The 16504-nt window shown below is 46.4% G+C and overlaps 1 protein-coding gene across 1 annotated transcript in view; it reads left to right on the top strand.

The window, feature by feature from the left end:
- Positions 1 to 4025: 4025 nt before the first annotated feature.
- The window catches only part of LOC146830595 (ATP-dependent RNA helicase DHX58-like), a 143192-nt gene continuing 130713 nt past the window's right edge, over positions 4026 to 16504 (top strand). The window contains exons 1-2 of the mRNA XM_085604788.1: positions 4026 to 4425; positions 12753 to 12932. Coding sequence (XP_085460914.1) covers positions 12765 to 12932 — 168 coding nt within the window. The 5' untranslated portion in view covers positions 4026 to 4425; positions 12753 to 12764. The remainder of the gene's footprint in view (positions 4426 to 12752; positions 12933 to 16504) is intronic.

Genomic DNA, 16504 nt, shown 5'->3' with positions numbered 1-16504 from the left:
GAAGGCTGAATACAGTTTTGGCAGGCAACAGGCCGGGCTAGGCACCGTTAGCCACGCAGGAAGTAAGACAAAGTTCATGGATACGGATGCAGGTCCAGGCTGGAGCATTCAGAGGCAGAAGCAGGAAAAAGCTCGATGGCAGAAATCAGGGCCTACCTTGCCAGAGCTGGAAAACGTGAAAAGTATACCATATAAAGACGGTGGCAAGGCATACTTAGGAACGGAATATCTGGCCCATTCATGGCAGATATGAAAGAGTACATATTAACGTTGGACACAATTGTATTTGCGTCTTCATAGCTTGAAGTGGAGGGAACATACATGTACTTGTAGCATGTACATGGAGCCGTTGGGGTCTAGATAGGGGACACAATTGACCATAAAAATTCATATTTCCTCAAGATAAAGGTTGAAGAGGGTAGGGGATAGGGTTGATCCTTGGGGGACTCCCACGGAAACTGGAGATGGGGCGGATAGATCGCCATTGATAAGGACTCTTTGTGATCGGTTTTGGAGGAAGGATCTAAACCATTCAAGGACGGTGCCCTCCAGCCCCATCCTGGATTTGAGGCGTTCAAGGAGAATTTCGTGGTTCACCGTATCAAAGGCGGAAGAGAGGTCTAGAAGGTTTAGGAGACAGGTTTTGCCTAGATCTAGGGCTTGGAGAGCGTCATCAACAATGTGGAGGAGGGTGGTTTCTGTGCTGTGTCCCGGTCTGAAGCCTGATTGAAAGTCATCGAGCAGGTGAAAGTTGTTGATGTGATGGCTTAGCTGCTGTTGCACACATTTTTCCAGAACTTTGGCAAGGAGTGGGATGTTGGAAATGGGTCTATAGTTCTCAGCGGAGGCAGGGTCCAGCGTAGGTTTTTTTAGGATGGGGACAACTTGACCCGCCTTGAGCGAGTCAGGAATTGAGCCCTGTAGGAGGGAGGCGTTGATTATTGAGGTCCAGGAAGGGATGATGGCCTTCGAGGCGGCAGCTAGGCAGTTAGAGGGGAGAGGATCGTTAAAATGATTGTTCGGTTTAAGGGAGGCAAGAATTTTAGCGACAGATTGAACGTCATATAGATTAAAATTGGACCAGTGTGCTAGGTTTTTGGGTGAGGTTTGGGTGGACAACATGGAAGAAGAAGGTGGAGCTGGATGATTTTGATTTTGGTGGAGGGTTGCAGATTTAAGCTCATTTCTTAGGGCCGAGATTTTTTCACAGAAGAAGGAAGAGAATTCCTCACTTGATATTAAGGGTTTCGGTATTTCTTTGGCAGTTTTCACTAGTTTGTTGGATTGGTGTTTGACCAGGTTGAACAGCTTGCGGGGCCTATTTTTCGCATTTTCCAGTTCAGTTCTGAAGAATTCTTTTTTTGTGTTGAGTATTTTCTTGTTGTAGGCATTTCTGGCCTGGCGAAGGAGATTTAGATGTGCCGCAGATGGGTGTTTTTTCCAGATTCGTTCAGACTGTCGCAGGGATCTCCTCTCCTTGTTGAGGGATCCACTGAACCAGGGGTTTCTGTCTTTGATCTGTGTTCTTTTTAGTTTTAGCGGTGCCAGGTCATCGAGAATGTCGGATATGGTGGAGGAGTAGTGGTCCGCCAGGTTTGAGACCGTTGTGCACTGTGGAGGGGGGGGGAGGTCAGATTCACAACGGGCTGCCAGTTTCTCGTGGTCAAGGTTCTTGGTGTCTCTGACCCATCGTTTGGGAATCGCAGGTTGGGGGGCCCATGGTTTGCGAGTGTTGGGCAAGAGGAAGGTGATGGCGTGGTGGTCAGACCAATCACAAGGATCAATGGAGATAAGTTTGACCGCTGATTTCTTAGCAATGATCCAGTCGAGGGTGGCACCTTTCGCGTGAGTGGGGAGGGTGCAAGCTTGGGTAAGGGCCAGATCGGCTAAGAGGTCTCTGCAATCCTTTCTCTCCTGCAGAACCCAGAGGTTCAGACTCCCTCCCTTCCTCTCCGCACCCACCAACAACAACTGCGGAGTACCCCAGAGATAATCACTCAGCCCCACGCTCTTCAACATCTACATGGCTCCCCTCGCCTCCATCGTTAGACAGCATGGGCTCAGCATAGTATCCTATGCCGACGACACCGAGCTCATCCTCTCGCACACAAAGAGCCCCGAAGACACCAGACTCTGTTTCCAGGAAGGAATGAAGAATCTGGCAGCCTGCATGAAGGACAGCTGCTTGAAGCTCAATTCCGAGAAGTCCAAGGTCCTCATCCTCGGACCCCACACCTCCGCCTGGGACGACAACTGGTGGCCCCCCGCCAACGGAAACCCACCCACTCCGACAGACCACGCATGTAACCTCGGCATCATCCTCGACTCCTCCCTCTCCATGAACCGCCAGATCAACGCCGTCGCCTCCACCAGTTTCAACTGCCTGCGCATCCTCCTCAAGAACTTCAAGTGGATCGCCCCCCGACTGTAAAAAGACCATCACCCACTCACTCATAACCAGCAGACTGGACTACGGCAACGCCCTATACACCGGAATCAACAGAACTCTACTACACAGACTCCAAACCATCCAGAACGCCGCGGCCAGACTCATCCTCGGAACATCTCGCCACGAACACATGACCCAACACCTATGAGACCTCCACTGGCTCCCCGTCCAGAAAAGGGTCACTTTCAAACTCCTCACCCACGCCTACAAATCCATCTACAACATCGGACCCAAATACCTCAACGAGAGTTTCCTTCCACGTACCCAAGAGGAACCTACGCTCCGCTGACCTCGCCCTGGCTGAGGTCCCCCGCATCCGCAGAAACAGAACAGGAGGGAGAGCCTTCTCCCACATCGTAGCCAAGACCTGGAACGAGCTACCCGTAAACATCAGACGCTCCCTCACCCTGCACACGTTCAGGAAGGACCTCAAGAGTTGGCTCTTCGACTGATCCGGAGCTGCCCCCCCCAGCGCCTTGAGAACCTCGCGGGTGAGCAGCGCGCTTTATAATCCCCGGATTGATTGATTGATAGCATCGACAACTTGATACCTGGTTATGGTAATGAGGTGCAGCGGTAATGGTGCCGGTCCAACTTTCAGCATGGCCAGCAGCTGTGTCACTTTCGAGCCTGGTGTTTTCAGAAGCTCTGGTACAGCTGCAGCCTGCTGGTGCGATCTGGTGCTGCGGCGTGGGGCAGGTAGTGGCATGCCAACTGGGCTGACACCGCTCAGCTGCACTGCTTAGTTATCATTTTTATGCGGATTGATTAAACCGTACTATCTTTGAAACAAACAGCATCCTGGCTGGCTGTAAGGTGTGCGCCTCACTCTCCTGAGCCTTGCCAATGCCCTCGATGCTGTCTGGGGCGGCTCGCGAGTACGAGGTTAGTGCCCTTCCATATCTGGTGCTTTGCAGTAATTTTAAGAACTTGTTAGAGTTTCTCTTTGGTGAAATGGGTATAATTTCTGATATTTATATGCTTGCCTCATCTTTATCACTTGACTTTGCTTGCGAGAAAGTCACTCAGAGTTGTTGAAATGTCACTCATAATGACACTGAAATTATGAGAATGTCACACACAGCAATTGGAAACCTTGGCAGCCGTCATTCTCTCCTCACGCTTTAATTTACAATGTGACTCCAACTCTTCAAAAATAAAAATTCCATTCTTCAACTCCGACTCCGTGCATATGTTTAATTTTTATTTATTTTACGTTTCCTTCTTTGTACTACTTGCGATTTGCTTAAAAATTAAAAATTCCATTCTTTCACTCCGACTCCGTGCGTGCATTTATTTAGTTGCGATTTGCTTGGAAAATAAACATTCCATTCTTTCACTCCGACTCTGTGTAAGCATATACTTTTTATTTATTTAACCTTTGGTCTTTGAACTACTTGCGACTTGCAGGATGGGACCTGTTGTATGGCAGGAAACTGCCCCTTTGCCTGTTGTTGGGGTAGTAAAAGACAGCAATTATCAGGCTCCGGCGCCACTGCACTTGCTGCACCAATGGTAGCCAAGCCCCTGATTGCGTAGCATTATTTCTCCTACTCGGGAGGAACCGGTGCTGTTTCACTTACAGTTTACCAGGTCCGAAGAGAAGATTCACTTTCGGTTTCCGAGTATGACAGCTACAGGGATGCATAAGAGGGGGTTCGAGACTTCAACCACACAGTATCTTTTCCAAGCCCTCCGAAACTCTACTCGTACAAATGCTTTCGCACATATGCCCCTTTGTGACTTAGTGCCTTGTCATTGTAGAGGGACCGCGGGCTGCACGTCGAAAACCCCTTTTCAGGGGGAACTTGGAAATACCCGCTGCTGCTTTAAGGGACAACAGGGAAAAACTAAGTCGTGAAAAACACCAGTGCCTTTAAAACCGGGAGACTCCTGCTCGCGTCTCAGAGTGCTGGCAGTCTGACAAGAGCCCACGGAGACGCAGGAAAAGAGGCGGCGACCTGAAGAGGTGACAGGTGAGCCACACTTGTTTTAAAGCGCTCATTTCAGCACACACAGACATTGGTGTCTGCTTGAGGGTTTAGAACTACCCCGTTCCACCGTCCTTTGAGGCAATAGTGAGCACCAATGAGCTGACACTGCTGTGTGTGGAACTATCACTAGTGAGTCTTGTGAAAAGCTGGCACTATCACTAGTGAGTCTTGTGAAAAGCGTGCACCTGGGTGCCTTATTGGAGCTGTCACTGGTGAGAGTGTGAGAAACTGGCGCTGGCTGGCGCTGTGAAAAGCTGGCATTGATGGCAGCGTGAAAGGGTCACATTAATGGTCAATGTGATCAGCTGGCACAATAGGCATTGATCTGAGGGCACATCAACATGTCACTCATGAAGCTCTGCTGATTGTGGGCAGTGAGTGTGATAAAGCACTAATGAGGAGGGTGGGAAGTGTGCATGTGCGTGCAGTGTGTGTGAAGCCGGCACTTCTGGCAAGTGTGAGAAGGCAAATGTGACAACGCACTGGTGGACAGTGTGAACCTATGACACATCGGCTCGTTAAATGTAAGGATGCTCTTTAAATGTGAGGGTGACCTTTAAATGTGACGATGGTCTTTAAATGTGAGGATGGTCTTTAAATGTGAGATGGTCAGTCAAATAATCTTTATTTCGGTCAAAGACCCTAAAAGATACATAGTTACAGGCAATGACATATCAAATGTTTCAAGCATTTATAAAAAACACAATATGAATTACTTTTTACTAAAGTTATATACAATTAAGAACTAGAACTATAAAAAGTTAAAAAGAATAGATTATCAGTTCTAACATGATTAACATCAGAGGAAAATGTAAGTCAAAAAAGTTATAAAAAGGATCTTCTCCTGCGCCACATAGCATTAATAAAACGCGAGACCGAAAAGACTATTGAGGTGGAGGTATTAGTTTGGAATATTCTGAGCGCCGCTTTATGATTGCTGGCCCCAAGGTTTCTACATAGTAGAACAAGCCATCGATGTCGTATGAGTTTGTACCCCATACAGAAAAAAGAAACGTGGGCTACAGACTCTTCCTTGCCCCCACAGGCCGGACATTCTATGGACTTATCAGTCGACCATTTGTAAGAAAAGACCCTGAGTGGGAGTGTGCCATATCTAAACTGTAGATAGAGTTTTCTCGCAGAGGTAGGCAAGATCTCGTCTAGAAACGGCTCCACTCTGTAAACAGTTTTTATATTCAGAAAGTCAAGGGTAAGCGAGCCCAGCCCAGAGTTACTAAGAATGGCCGTAGAACTACACGTACGATGTAGGTGAACCAGGTTGGCACGAGACAACTCAGCACAGCCTACAGCAGGATTAGACCAAAATCCTGGGATGCCCAATCTCCTGCTTTCTTTTTTTATAAAAGCAAACCAGGGCAATTTCTGGGACCCCAATATCTCTACAGTTTCGTCTCTAAAGTGCGTCAGCTCAGGGGTGACCCAAAGTCTGCGCCAATATAGTAGAGACCGTAAGGCGACTACTTCTTCTATGGGTCTAAAACCCATATCCATTCTAATGGGAATAAGAGGGGTGCTAGATGGTAAAGCCAAGAGTGATCTAAGAAATGAATTTTCAGACTTGCAAATGTCAGGTATCAAAGAGTGACCCCACAATTCCGCCCCATACAGAATAGCACCACATGCTTGGGCTCTGTATATTTCTATGATGGAAGCAACAGGCTTAAAGGAGGATTCTCTATGAAGTTTTAAAATACCACCTGTAGTTTGCACCAGTCTTAATTTAGCTTTGGCCAGTTGTGGGCCCCAATCCATTCTGTCAGTCAGGGTAATGCCCAGATATTCGAAAACAGTAACCCTGTCCAATACTGTGCCATTCAAAGAGGGATTGGGACATCTGGTCTTTGGTGGATTACAGACCATAAACTTGGTCTTTTGAGTATTAATCTCCAACCCCCTTATAAGACAGAAATTGACAAAATTGTCCAGGGCACGTTGGATACCCATAGGCGATTTAGACAGTAAAAGGGTATCGTCTGCAAACATTAATGCCACCACCTGATCGTTAAGTAGCTTCGGGGCATCGATGTCTTTAACCCCCTTGAGGTGGGTGATCAATGCATTAACAAAAAGACAGAATAGGGTGGGGGCCAGAATACAGCCCTGTCTGACTCCTCCCTTGACTGGAAATCTAGTTGTTAGACCGCCCCGTTTACCACTCCTCACTTGTGCAAAGTTATCCAGATGGAGCCTCCTAATGATGTTAAGGAGGTTGGCTGGGACCCCCATATCCTCCATCACTACCCATAATATTTGACGGGGTACCAGGTCAAAGGCGGATTTAAGGTCAACAAAGATTAAGTAGAGGCTGCCACCCTCTACTCTTATGGTTTTCCAGTGTAAGAGTTGGAGCCTTAATAACTGATCGACCGTAGATGTCTTTTCCCTAAAACCTGCCTGATAACAACTAAGGATCGACTGATCCTCCATCCAGGTCTGAAGCCGATCGAGTATAATACGTGAGAATAGTTTTTGGCTTACATCGATCAGACTGATCGGACGGTAGTTGGCCGGTAATAATGGGGATCCTTTTTTAAATACTGGTATGATCTCAGCTCCCACCCAGGTATCCGGTAATTTGGCTCCCAAAATGATAGCATTAAACAAATAACAAAGATATGGGACCCAAATCGCTGTTTGATCCTTGTAAAGATCACCCGGGATGTTATCAAGGCCAGGCTCCTTACCTGCTGGGAGCCTTTTTATGGCAGATTCAACCTCCGTCAATGTGACTTTAAAATAGGATGCTTCAATGGAAGTGTGGGGAGGGGGATAGTTGTCGAGGGAACATTCTGGTGCCTCATCGATGTTCTGGTGCAGTGACTGAGGAGAGGGGTCGAGAGAGAAGTTGGATACTATCAAGGGAGCATACAGCAATTGGTAGTGCTCAACCCATCTCTCTGGTGCAATATTGGGGTCGTCTGCCTTTAGGACAACCCCACTACCAGTTCTGATTATTGACCAGAATTCCCTCATATCCCTATTCCCAAGAGCAGATTTTATAGCGTCCCGTTTGCTGTTATCCCAATTCTGTTTAGCCTCAGTTAGCACTTTCTTGTAATCCAATCTCTTTTGTCTTATAAGTGGTCTATTCAGAGATTTAATAGCTTCCAGAAGTGCCCCCTTTGCAGTCATACAATTATGATCAAACAAGGTATGGACCTTCTAAATCTTCCTTGGTTTGGCCGATAATGGATTTAATAATTCAGCAAGAGCAGTCACTAAACCTGAATGGATGTTATATATCTGGTGGGCAGACGATTCCTGGCCCTGGTCTAAATGTCCACTTGGTTCGAGGAGCGCCTGATAAACAGCTTGATAGAGAGTGGTCATTTTATCAGGGGACCTTTTCACCATTGGCCATTTAAGCCTACTTCTGTCGTTAGAGAGGAGAGGGATGCCACGGTTGTCTGCTCTTTCCTCTATATTTAAACCTATCTCAGGGAGACTTAGGTCAAGAACAAGGGCGTCGTGGTCACTATCGTGACGTGGAAGAATCATAAAATCAATTACCCTAGGCCAGGTCCTTGTCTCTACCAAAACGTAATCAATGCGGGAGGTCTGGCCAGGACGATTAAAAGTGGATCTACCCTCCAGATCAGATTGAGAGCGACCATTACAGGCTCTCAAAGAGTGTGCCATGGTAATAGAATTCAACTGGAGGGCAAGTGGTGTCCATGCCTTGATCGGGGAAACTAGGAGATCAGGGATAGACCAAAGTGAGTCCTCCTCAGAGGTGATAGACTCCATAATGCCCGGCAGGGGTTCGTTCTGACAATTAAAATCCCCAGCAACGATCAGAATAGTCTCCCCCTGTACTGAAGATATAAGTTTATCTAGAGTGTCCAATGTTGGTGATTCTTTACCCGTCTGAGTAGGACGAGAATAGACATTATTGAAGGTCAGACTAAATTTAGATGAGAAGGAAAGTCTGACACATTGTAAATCAGGGGATAGAGTATCCAATTGGGACACTGAACAACCTAGATGTGAACCAATTAGAATAGTCATACCCCCAGAGGGTCTACCCCTCTCAGCAATTAAAGCTAAATTGTTAACAGACAAAAAACCCAACCTGAAAAAGTGATCCCTAAGCCAGGTCTCCTGAAACAGGCAAACATCGAACTGGTCGATAAAAGATCCCCAGTCTGGTAAGGCCATTTTCTTACGGAGCCCCGCCACATTCCAAGACAAGATGGAAAATTTGTTGTCAGATGCCGATGGTTCGGGTCCTTTATCGTGGTTGCAGCAGGGGAAGGAATGATGGCCATATCACTTGCAGGTTTGTTAGTACCGTTCACCTTATGGGGACGTAAAGGTAAGATAGGTAGAGGATGAGGGGAACCCACAGTTACATCATACCTTGTTGTATCTAATTTAGTAGGAGTGGCTTTGGGATCTAAGATGGTACTAAACCCCAAAATACTAGTAGAGTGAACAGGATAGGTAGCTGTAGCAAGGAGGCCGGAATGGTGGCCACCGACATTGGCGAAGAGACCTGGATAGTATCTGCCCAGGTACAGGTCGTCTAACCTGCCAAGTCAATCTACTTCCTCCAATTGAGCGTAACGATTTGATACAGGAATATTAAAAAGAGAAGAATGATGTTGCAAACTAACGGGTGTGATCTGACGAATCAAGTCTCGACTTTCAAAGTTAATTAAAGGCTGGGGGACACCCGTCCTCCAGGGACATGGATAGAAGAAATCAAGAGTAAGGGCACAGATTTTCACAGAGGAGTCCCTATTAATCGGATGTTGCACTAATAGTCTTCGGATGGTTTTCTGGGAATCTAAAATTGATAATCGCACAATCCCCATCAATGGACTTATGTGTAGGGCCCACCCAAGCAACCCGCCTTACCATCAATATGTCACCTGCCTTGCTATATGGAAATTGCTTATTTTTGGCCAACCAAAACAAGATCTTATTTCGTAGTTCCAGATGGGATTCACTGTGGCCATTCTTCAATTCTGGTAGTCCTGCCAATATGATTACATAAGGAGCTGCTTCCGGGGGTAGATTAATTGTAGGAAGACAGATTTGTGGCGGCACGTAACTTTCCCCCCCTGCATTCCCTATGACAGATAACGAAACACTTTTGACAGTATCAGGTACATTTCTTGGTGTAGGAAGAGTATGGGTTGCTAACTCCCGCACAAGGTTATGGGTATTGTCGTGTAAAATTTGGGATGATGGTCCGACCAGTCCTTGACCACCGGTTGAAGTCACACCAAAGTTATTACTACAGGCTTCAGAATTTTGAAGAAGTCGATCTTGGGTCAGTTTAGTAGCTACAAGAGACTGCGAAACCTGGGAGGGAGGTAGATTCAGTGTGGTCAAAGGCCCGTGGTTTTGTATGGGGGCTATGGGGGTTGCCATAAGTTCCTGATTCGCGTGGACCTGAGATATATTATTAGTAAATGTAGGGTTTTGAAAATAGTGAAGAATGGGAGCAATCTCTTCCCTCACAATCGCTCGACACTGGTCTAAAAAATCCGCCACTAGAGCATGAGCCCAGGGAGGATAAGACTGAAGTGGGAGAGATTTGGGAGAAATGGGCAGTGAAGTTCCTCTGTCAGTTAACCTCACGGTACCTTGAGCGGGTCTTCCTTTTGTTTTTTTCCCTTCAGGGCCCCCTTGTATAACAAATTTTCCTAGGTCTGGAAGATATAGAAGTGGTACCCTCAGCTACGGACACAAAATTTGAAGTTGAGAAAGATTCAGAATTAATAGGAGCGTCATTTTGGCCAAAATTCAAATCTATAAGATTCACTGGGTCTTTCGGGGGTGATTGACTCAGAAGGAAGCAATCTGAATAATTGAGAGGCGTCTTTCAGTCTGTTCAATTTCAGAAGTAACGACTCCAATCGCCTTCTGAAGCATTAGATCGATAGCAGTGGGCAGAGATAGTGAGGGTGGGTTTGACTTTGGCCCAGGGCGCTTTGCTGCACATGCACGTCTCCCCTGTCTACGGAGGGGAGGGTCTTGGGAAGCCATCACAGCACAGAGACAAGTGATGAATAGATGCACAGACAGTTCTAATTGGCGGTACAGTACCTTCTGGCTGGTTAGCGAATGTAGTACGCAGAAATCCAGGGATTAGAGGGCAAGCCCAGCCCAGCCTCCTCCAGGCGATGACCGGCAAAGACGGGCCCGCCCTTGGCCCGGGCGAGCTCGCGCGCGTCCCGCGCTGCGGGAAGCGCTCATTGCTTTTGAGGGCCTCCGGCGCCCTCCAATGACGCCCGGTGCGGACTCCGCGCACTGCCCCCTGGGATGGGTAGTCCGGGCACAGAGCTGTTCCCCTCACGGCGGTGACCCCGTAGTAGGCAGTGAAGCAGGACGATGCAGCAGGCGAAAGGTGAGTGTCAGCCGTTCCTCTCACGGCGTGTGAAAGTAAGTGAGTAGCGCATGAGATGGTCTTTAAATGTGACGATGGTCTTTAAATGTGACTATGGTCTTTAAATGTGACGATGGTCTTTAAATGTGGGGATGGTCTTTAAATGTGAGAATGGTCTTTAAATTTGACGATGGTATTTAAATGTGGGGATGTTCTTTAAATTTGACGATGGTAATTAAATGTGAGGATGGTATTTAAATGTGGGGATGGTCTTTAAGTGTGACAATGCTCTTTAAATGTGATGATGGTCTTTAAATGTGAGGATGCTCTTTAAATGTGAGGATGCTCTTTAAATGTGAGAGTGATCAATAAATGTGAGAAGGATCTTTAAATGTGACACTGCTCTTCAAATGTTTTTGAGGGTCCTTGATACTTATCCATGTGTGCACAGGCAAGGGACTATGTCTAAATATGCCCAGTACCAAGACACTCGGATATTTGTGGTTTAAGGCCACGGCGCCTCATGTGGCAACTGTTCAGGGTCGGACTGGGAACTCATAGCAGCACTGGCAATTTTCTTGGACCAGCCCCTGAGGAAGCACTGCCTGGCTGCCTGGAGGCTGAAAACGCTTGCTTGCTGCTTTTGTTTTCTGGGGGCTGATATTTGCAGGACCGCTGCAAAACCGGCCCCCAGTGACAAAACCCGCCCCCAATGCTGCAAACCACTCCCCACCCTTCCAACCTCCACGGAAAACACCCTATGCCCGTTACAGCCAGTCCGGCCCTGTCATCAGTACTCGTGAACTCTACCTACCAGGAGTTACGGAAGGCTTGTAAAAAGCCACGTGATGCATATACTTGTGTGTTGGTACCACGCATGTTTCAATATGGCCCCTTGCCTGTATACACCTGGATAGGTACCAAGACCCCTTCTCAACAGGGTAAGGCACATAATATGCAAAAAACATGTTTTTTAGAAAATAACACTTAACAATATAGAACCTGTTGTCTTCAGCAGGTAACATACACGATTTTATGCATGAAGTCTTATATCTACCTCATCATATACAGGACTTGATATTTGCATCTTTACTAGTGATAAGGTAACAAACCTAAAATTTTAAATTTAATCTATTGTGCCAGTGGTCGTTAACTAAGCCTAATTTTGAATTATAGATCCCAAACCCACTTGATTTTAAAAGATTGCTAAAGACATCAACATCGTCTCTCTTTGCGTTCATTTTTATCTTTAAAGAAAACAAAAATATTCTCTAGGGGATTATGGGCTTTCTTAACCAAAACGAATGTCTTCTTGAGCTGGAGCACAACCCTTAAGACAACAGTCCATGAGCACTATGTTTTCTTTTTTAAGACCACCACGTTTTGATAAGAGGTGTGAATTGTTTTATTAAATATGTCAAGTCTTGTTCACAAGCTATTTCCCTCCTAGATCTCTCATCTCCAGTTCCAACAATCTCTTGCCCGTTCCTTATTTTACTAAAACTCAGATGTGAGCTTGAGTCTTCTCGGTGGTCCCCAGCAAAGCCTCAAAGGCCCTCCATGCTGCCATTCGATCAGCCTCCTCCATCCGAACCTCAGGAAATGATGGAAGACCCAATTCTTCTCTGCCTAATTAAGCTTTCTGTTCACTGCCAGGGCACCCTTTGAGTGCTTAACAAATTTCCAATCAATTGATCAATAAGAAGTGGTCCTCTTTATTTTAAGAAAAAAAAAAAGAATTGCACCTCGAACAAAAAAAACAAATGGTAAATGTTTTCCGAACGATGCCCATATATAAATAACTACAGAAATCAGGTAATGTAAATTGTTCATCATTTGGGATTGTGCTGCTGTTTAGGGGGTGTGATTACAGAATACAATTATTATTTTTGTTCATACAAATTATAATAAGGGCATCTGTGATACATTTATTTTTGTAAACCTTTTTCAGTCTCGGGTAACGATGGATCTGTACGATTACCAATGGGAAGTGATCCAGCCAGCGCTTGAGGGGAAAAACATCATCATTTGGCTCCCAACAGGAAGCGGGAAGACCAGAGCAGCGGTGTATGTGACCAAGCGACACCTGCAGAACAAGCGCAACGCCAAGGTGGCAGTACTGGTGAACAAGGTAACTTATTGTACTGTTCACCATGGGAGCACTGTTTTTTGGTGCTCTTGTGGGACAGTGAATGGCTGGTGTAATTTACCACTGCAATAGACTAAGGGCCTTAATTTGAGTTTGGCGGTGCGGGAGCTAGGGTGGCACGCCACAGCCCCGCTTCCGCACTGCCAAACTCGACCGCCGGCCACCTGCCAGATTATGACCGGTCTCGTTGTCGTTGCGGTCCTTTGGCGTTTCCCAAGGTGGTGCATTTAAAAAAGGCACAGGAATGGGAACACCAAAGCAAGTTCCTGCATGGCATGGACTGTTAAGTCATGCCGTGCAGGAACTGGATCTGCATGCAGAAAGGGGGGCACATCATGTGCCCCCTTGCATGCATCCCCATGGCCAGAGGCAACACCTTAGTTTCCTCACTGCCAGCAGTTTCATGGCTTGATCACACCGCCATGAGACCGCTGGCAGTGGTCTCTCCGACCACCACCGCACCTCCACCATGGGTTCGGCGGTCCGATGGACTGCCAAATTCATAATCGAGCCCTAAATTCTTGAAACATTTTACTGCCGAAGGTAAATTTGGTAAGCAGAGCAGTTAAGGCTAGAACCTCATGTGCTTGTTTGTACCAAACTGTTCAGTTCATGAATATGAGTTCCTGGCCCTTAACAGCTGGAATACAGTGTTTATCCTCCAGATCTGAAGTTCACTCTGGAGAGGTCATGACCTATCTAAGTGATGTGGGTCTCAAACCAGCCAAACCACATTTCAGCTGTCAGTTGCTACTTCTGGTAATTACTCCACAATCCCCTTCCGCCTCCACCCCCCCTTCAGGACTCTGTCCATTTGGTGGAAGACCCTGGTGCTAGCTACCTTTTGTGGTCAGTTTGCTGTCTGTCGTGTGTTTCCTGAGGTCAATGCTTAGTTTACTTCTCGTTTGCTGCTGTGACTTCTGCTTTCCTGAGACATTACTCCCCCATCTGGCAATTTACTGATGAGTCTTACTGACAGTACTGCGTGGAAACCGTGAACTGAGAGGGTTTTCCCTTATTTTATTTGGAACAATTTCATAGTAGAGATTTGCTTCTGCTCAGGCATTTTAGGCAGAGGAACAAGAGGCGCACTTCAGGTTTGACAGGGATCTTGTTTTGTTTACCAGTGAAACACTTGCTGTTGTTTGCTCGCGAAGAAGCAATCTCTCCTCATCTCTCTCTCTCTCTCTCGTTCTTTGTAGTTTCCCCATGCTCCTTTTCCCCCCTAATGCTTTAGGGTTGGGTCATGGTGTTTAAACAGGCAGCGTATTCTGAGCACTAGGGGATTAGGAAGGCTAGTGTCCAGGGGATTAGGAAGGCTAGCGTCTAGGTGGATTAGGAAGGCTAGTGCCTAGGGGATTAGGATGGCTAGTGTCTAGGTGGATTAGGAAGGCTAGTGTCTAGGGGATTAGGAAGGTTAGTGTCTAGGGTATTAGGATGGCTAGTGTCTAGCGGATTAGGAAGGCTAGTCTCTAGGTGGATTAGGAAGGCTAGTGCCTAGGGGATTAGGATGGCTAGTGTCTAGGTGGATTAGGAAGGCTAGTGTCTAGGTGGATTAGGGAGGTTAGTGTCTAGGTGGATTAGGAAGGCTAGTGTCTAGGTGGATTAGTATGGCTAGTGTCTAGGGATTAGGAAGGCTAGTGTCTCGGGTATTAGGATGGCTAGTGTCTAGGTGGATTAGGAAGGCTAGTGCCTAGGTGGATTAGGAAACCTAGTACATAGGGGGTTAGGAAGGCTAATGTCTAGGGGATTCGGAAGGGTAGTGGTTAGAGGATTCGGAAGGCTAGTGTCTACAAGGATCAGGAAGGCTAGTGCCTAGGGGATTAGGAAGGCTAGTGTCTAGGGGATTAGGAAGGCTAGTGTCTAGGGGATTAGGAAGGCCAGTGCCTAGGGGATTAGGAAGGCTACTGTCTAAAAGGATTAGGAAGGCTGGTGTCTACGGGGTTAGGAAGGCTAGTGTCTAGGGTATTAGGACGGCTACTGCCTAGGGGATCAGGAAGTCTAGTGTCTAGGTGGATTAGGAAACCTAGTACCTAGGGGGTTAGGAAGGCTAATGTCTAGAGGATTCGGAAGGGTAGTGTCTAGGGGATTCGGAAGGGTAGTGTCTAGGGGATTCGGAAGGCTAGTGTCCACAAGGATTAGGAAGGCTAGTGCCTAGGGGATTAGGAAGTCTAGTGTCTTGGGGATTGGGAAGGCTAGTGGTACTGTACACCCTGTGGTGTTGAGCACCACACAAGGAACCCTAGATCAGAGACGGCATGCACATTAGAAGTGCAGGCAGTCAGATAGTGCGTCTAGAGTATGTCTTTCTTTAATCATAGCTAAAGTGAGGCAGAAAAACATGAAGCCCAACATTATTATTATGGACTATCATCCTACCAAACAATTGTGGACAAAATACTGACTATAAAATGATTGTGACCGTAATTAGAATACTTAAGTAACTCGACTTCTATATACATTGCCAAAATATACCTATCTTCAAGGTACACAGAGTTAAAACAGTAAATCTATACTTACCTTTATATACGTACCTTCAGCATATTTTGGTTCCTAAAATTTAGGCCACAATATTTTTGTAGGACAATGTTTCTGTCCTCTATATTTTGCCATGCCACCAGAACAACCTAAAATAATCAGGAACTCCTAAAACCTGGGGTTGAAGTTGGGCCGCAAACAGTTTTATCGAACTTGCCCATTAAGATGGTCCAATCAGAATTAGATTCACATCTATACACAGTATCACCCTAAGCACACTGATCACGAGTCTCTGACAGGTTCTGGAAAGCTTTGGTCAATGTTTCTCAATGCTAGTAAGTGTCTGACTTAATGTTACAGATGGATCAAGGGCGCTGCACTGCGTTTGCTCTTTTTACTACTTTGTTCATCTCACCAGGGTTCAAATTAGGGGAGTAGTTTGAGTCCAGTTGACTGACATTTTGCCAAGCGTCTCCAAAACTCCATTCACCATAAAAAGTGAACTAACATTCCCAAACCACAGGAATAATCATTTCAGTTTAGCAAATAAATGGGGCCCAAAATCAGCCTTGCAATATCTAATCTGTATGTCCACTGGACAGCTGGTAAGTGTTGTACGTGGCTCCGGACTCAGTTCTTGAGGGCCAGTTACACCTCAAAAAGTTTATAATTCAGTGGGGAACGACTGGTGCTGGAAACAGACTTAGCATCCAAAGTAGGCTTCTGAAAGGATACTTAACTCTATAAGCTGATATTTCATTAAAGGGTGGCCGTCAGCAGAATTTTTTTATGATGGGAGCACTCATAAGACCATTGCTCCAGGTTTACGTCCCTTCCACTCTTTTAAACCCAATCATCTCATCTCTGGAACCTTATGTCCTAGACACAAGGGTCAAACTGTTTCAGAAGCTGATTGGGCTGCCTCAGATAAAGGGCTGTACCACAAGGACCAAGGTAGAGAGACAATACAACAGGCCTTCTTCAGGCTTGGGGAGGGTGACACAGGCTGCCGCAAATCTCTGATCCTGATCTCACACTTTTGCTTCAGATCACACAATCCTCCCAATTAATCCTCT

Source organism: Triturus cristatus, chromosome 5_1, assembly GCF_964204655.1.
Source record: "Triturus cristatus chromosome 5_1, aTriCri1.1, whole genome shotgun sequence".
NCBI classification, from domain to species: Eukaryota; Metazoa; Chordata; class Amphibia; order Caudata; family Salamandridae; genus Triturus; species Triturus cristatus.
The sequence above is the reverse complement of the archived record's forward strand: the minus strand, read 5'-3'. Positions and strand labels throughout refer to the sequence as shown.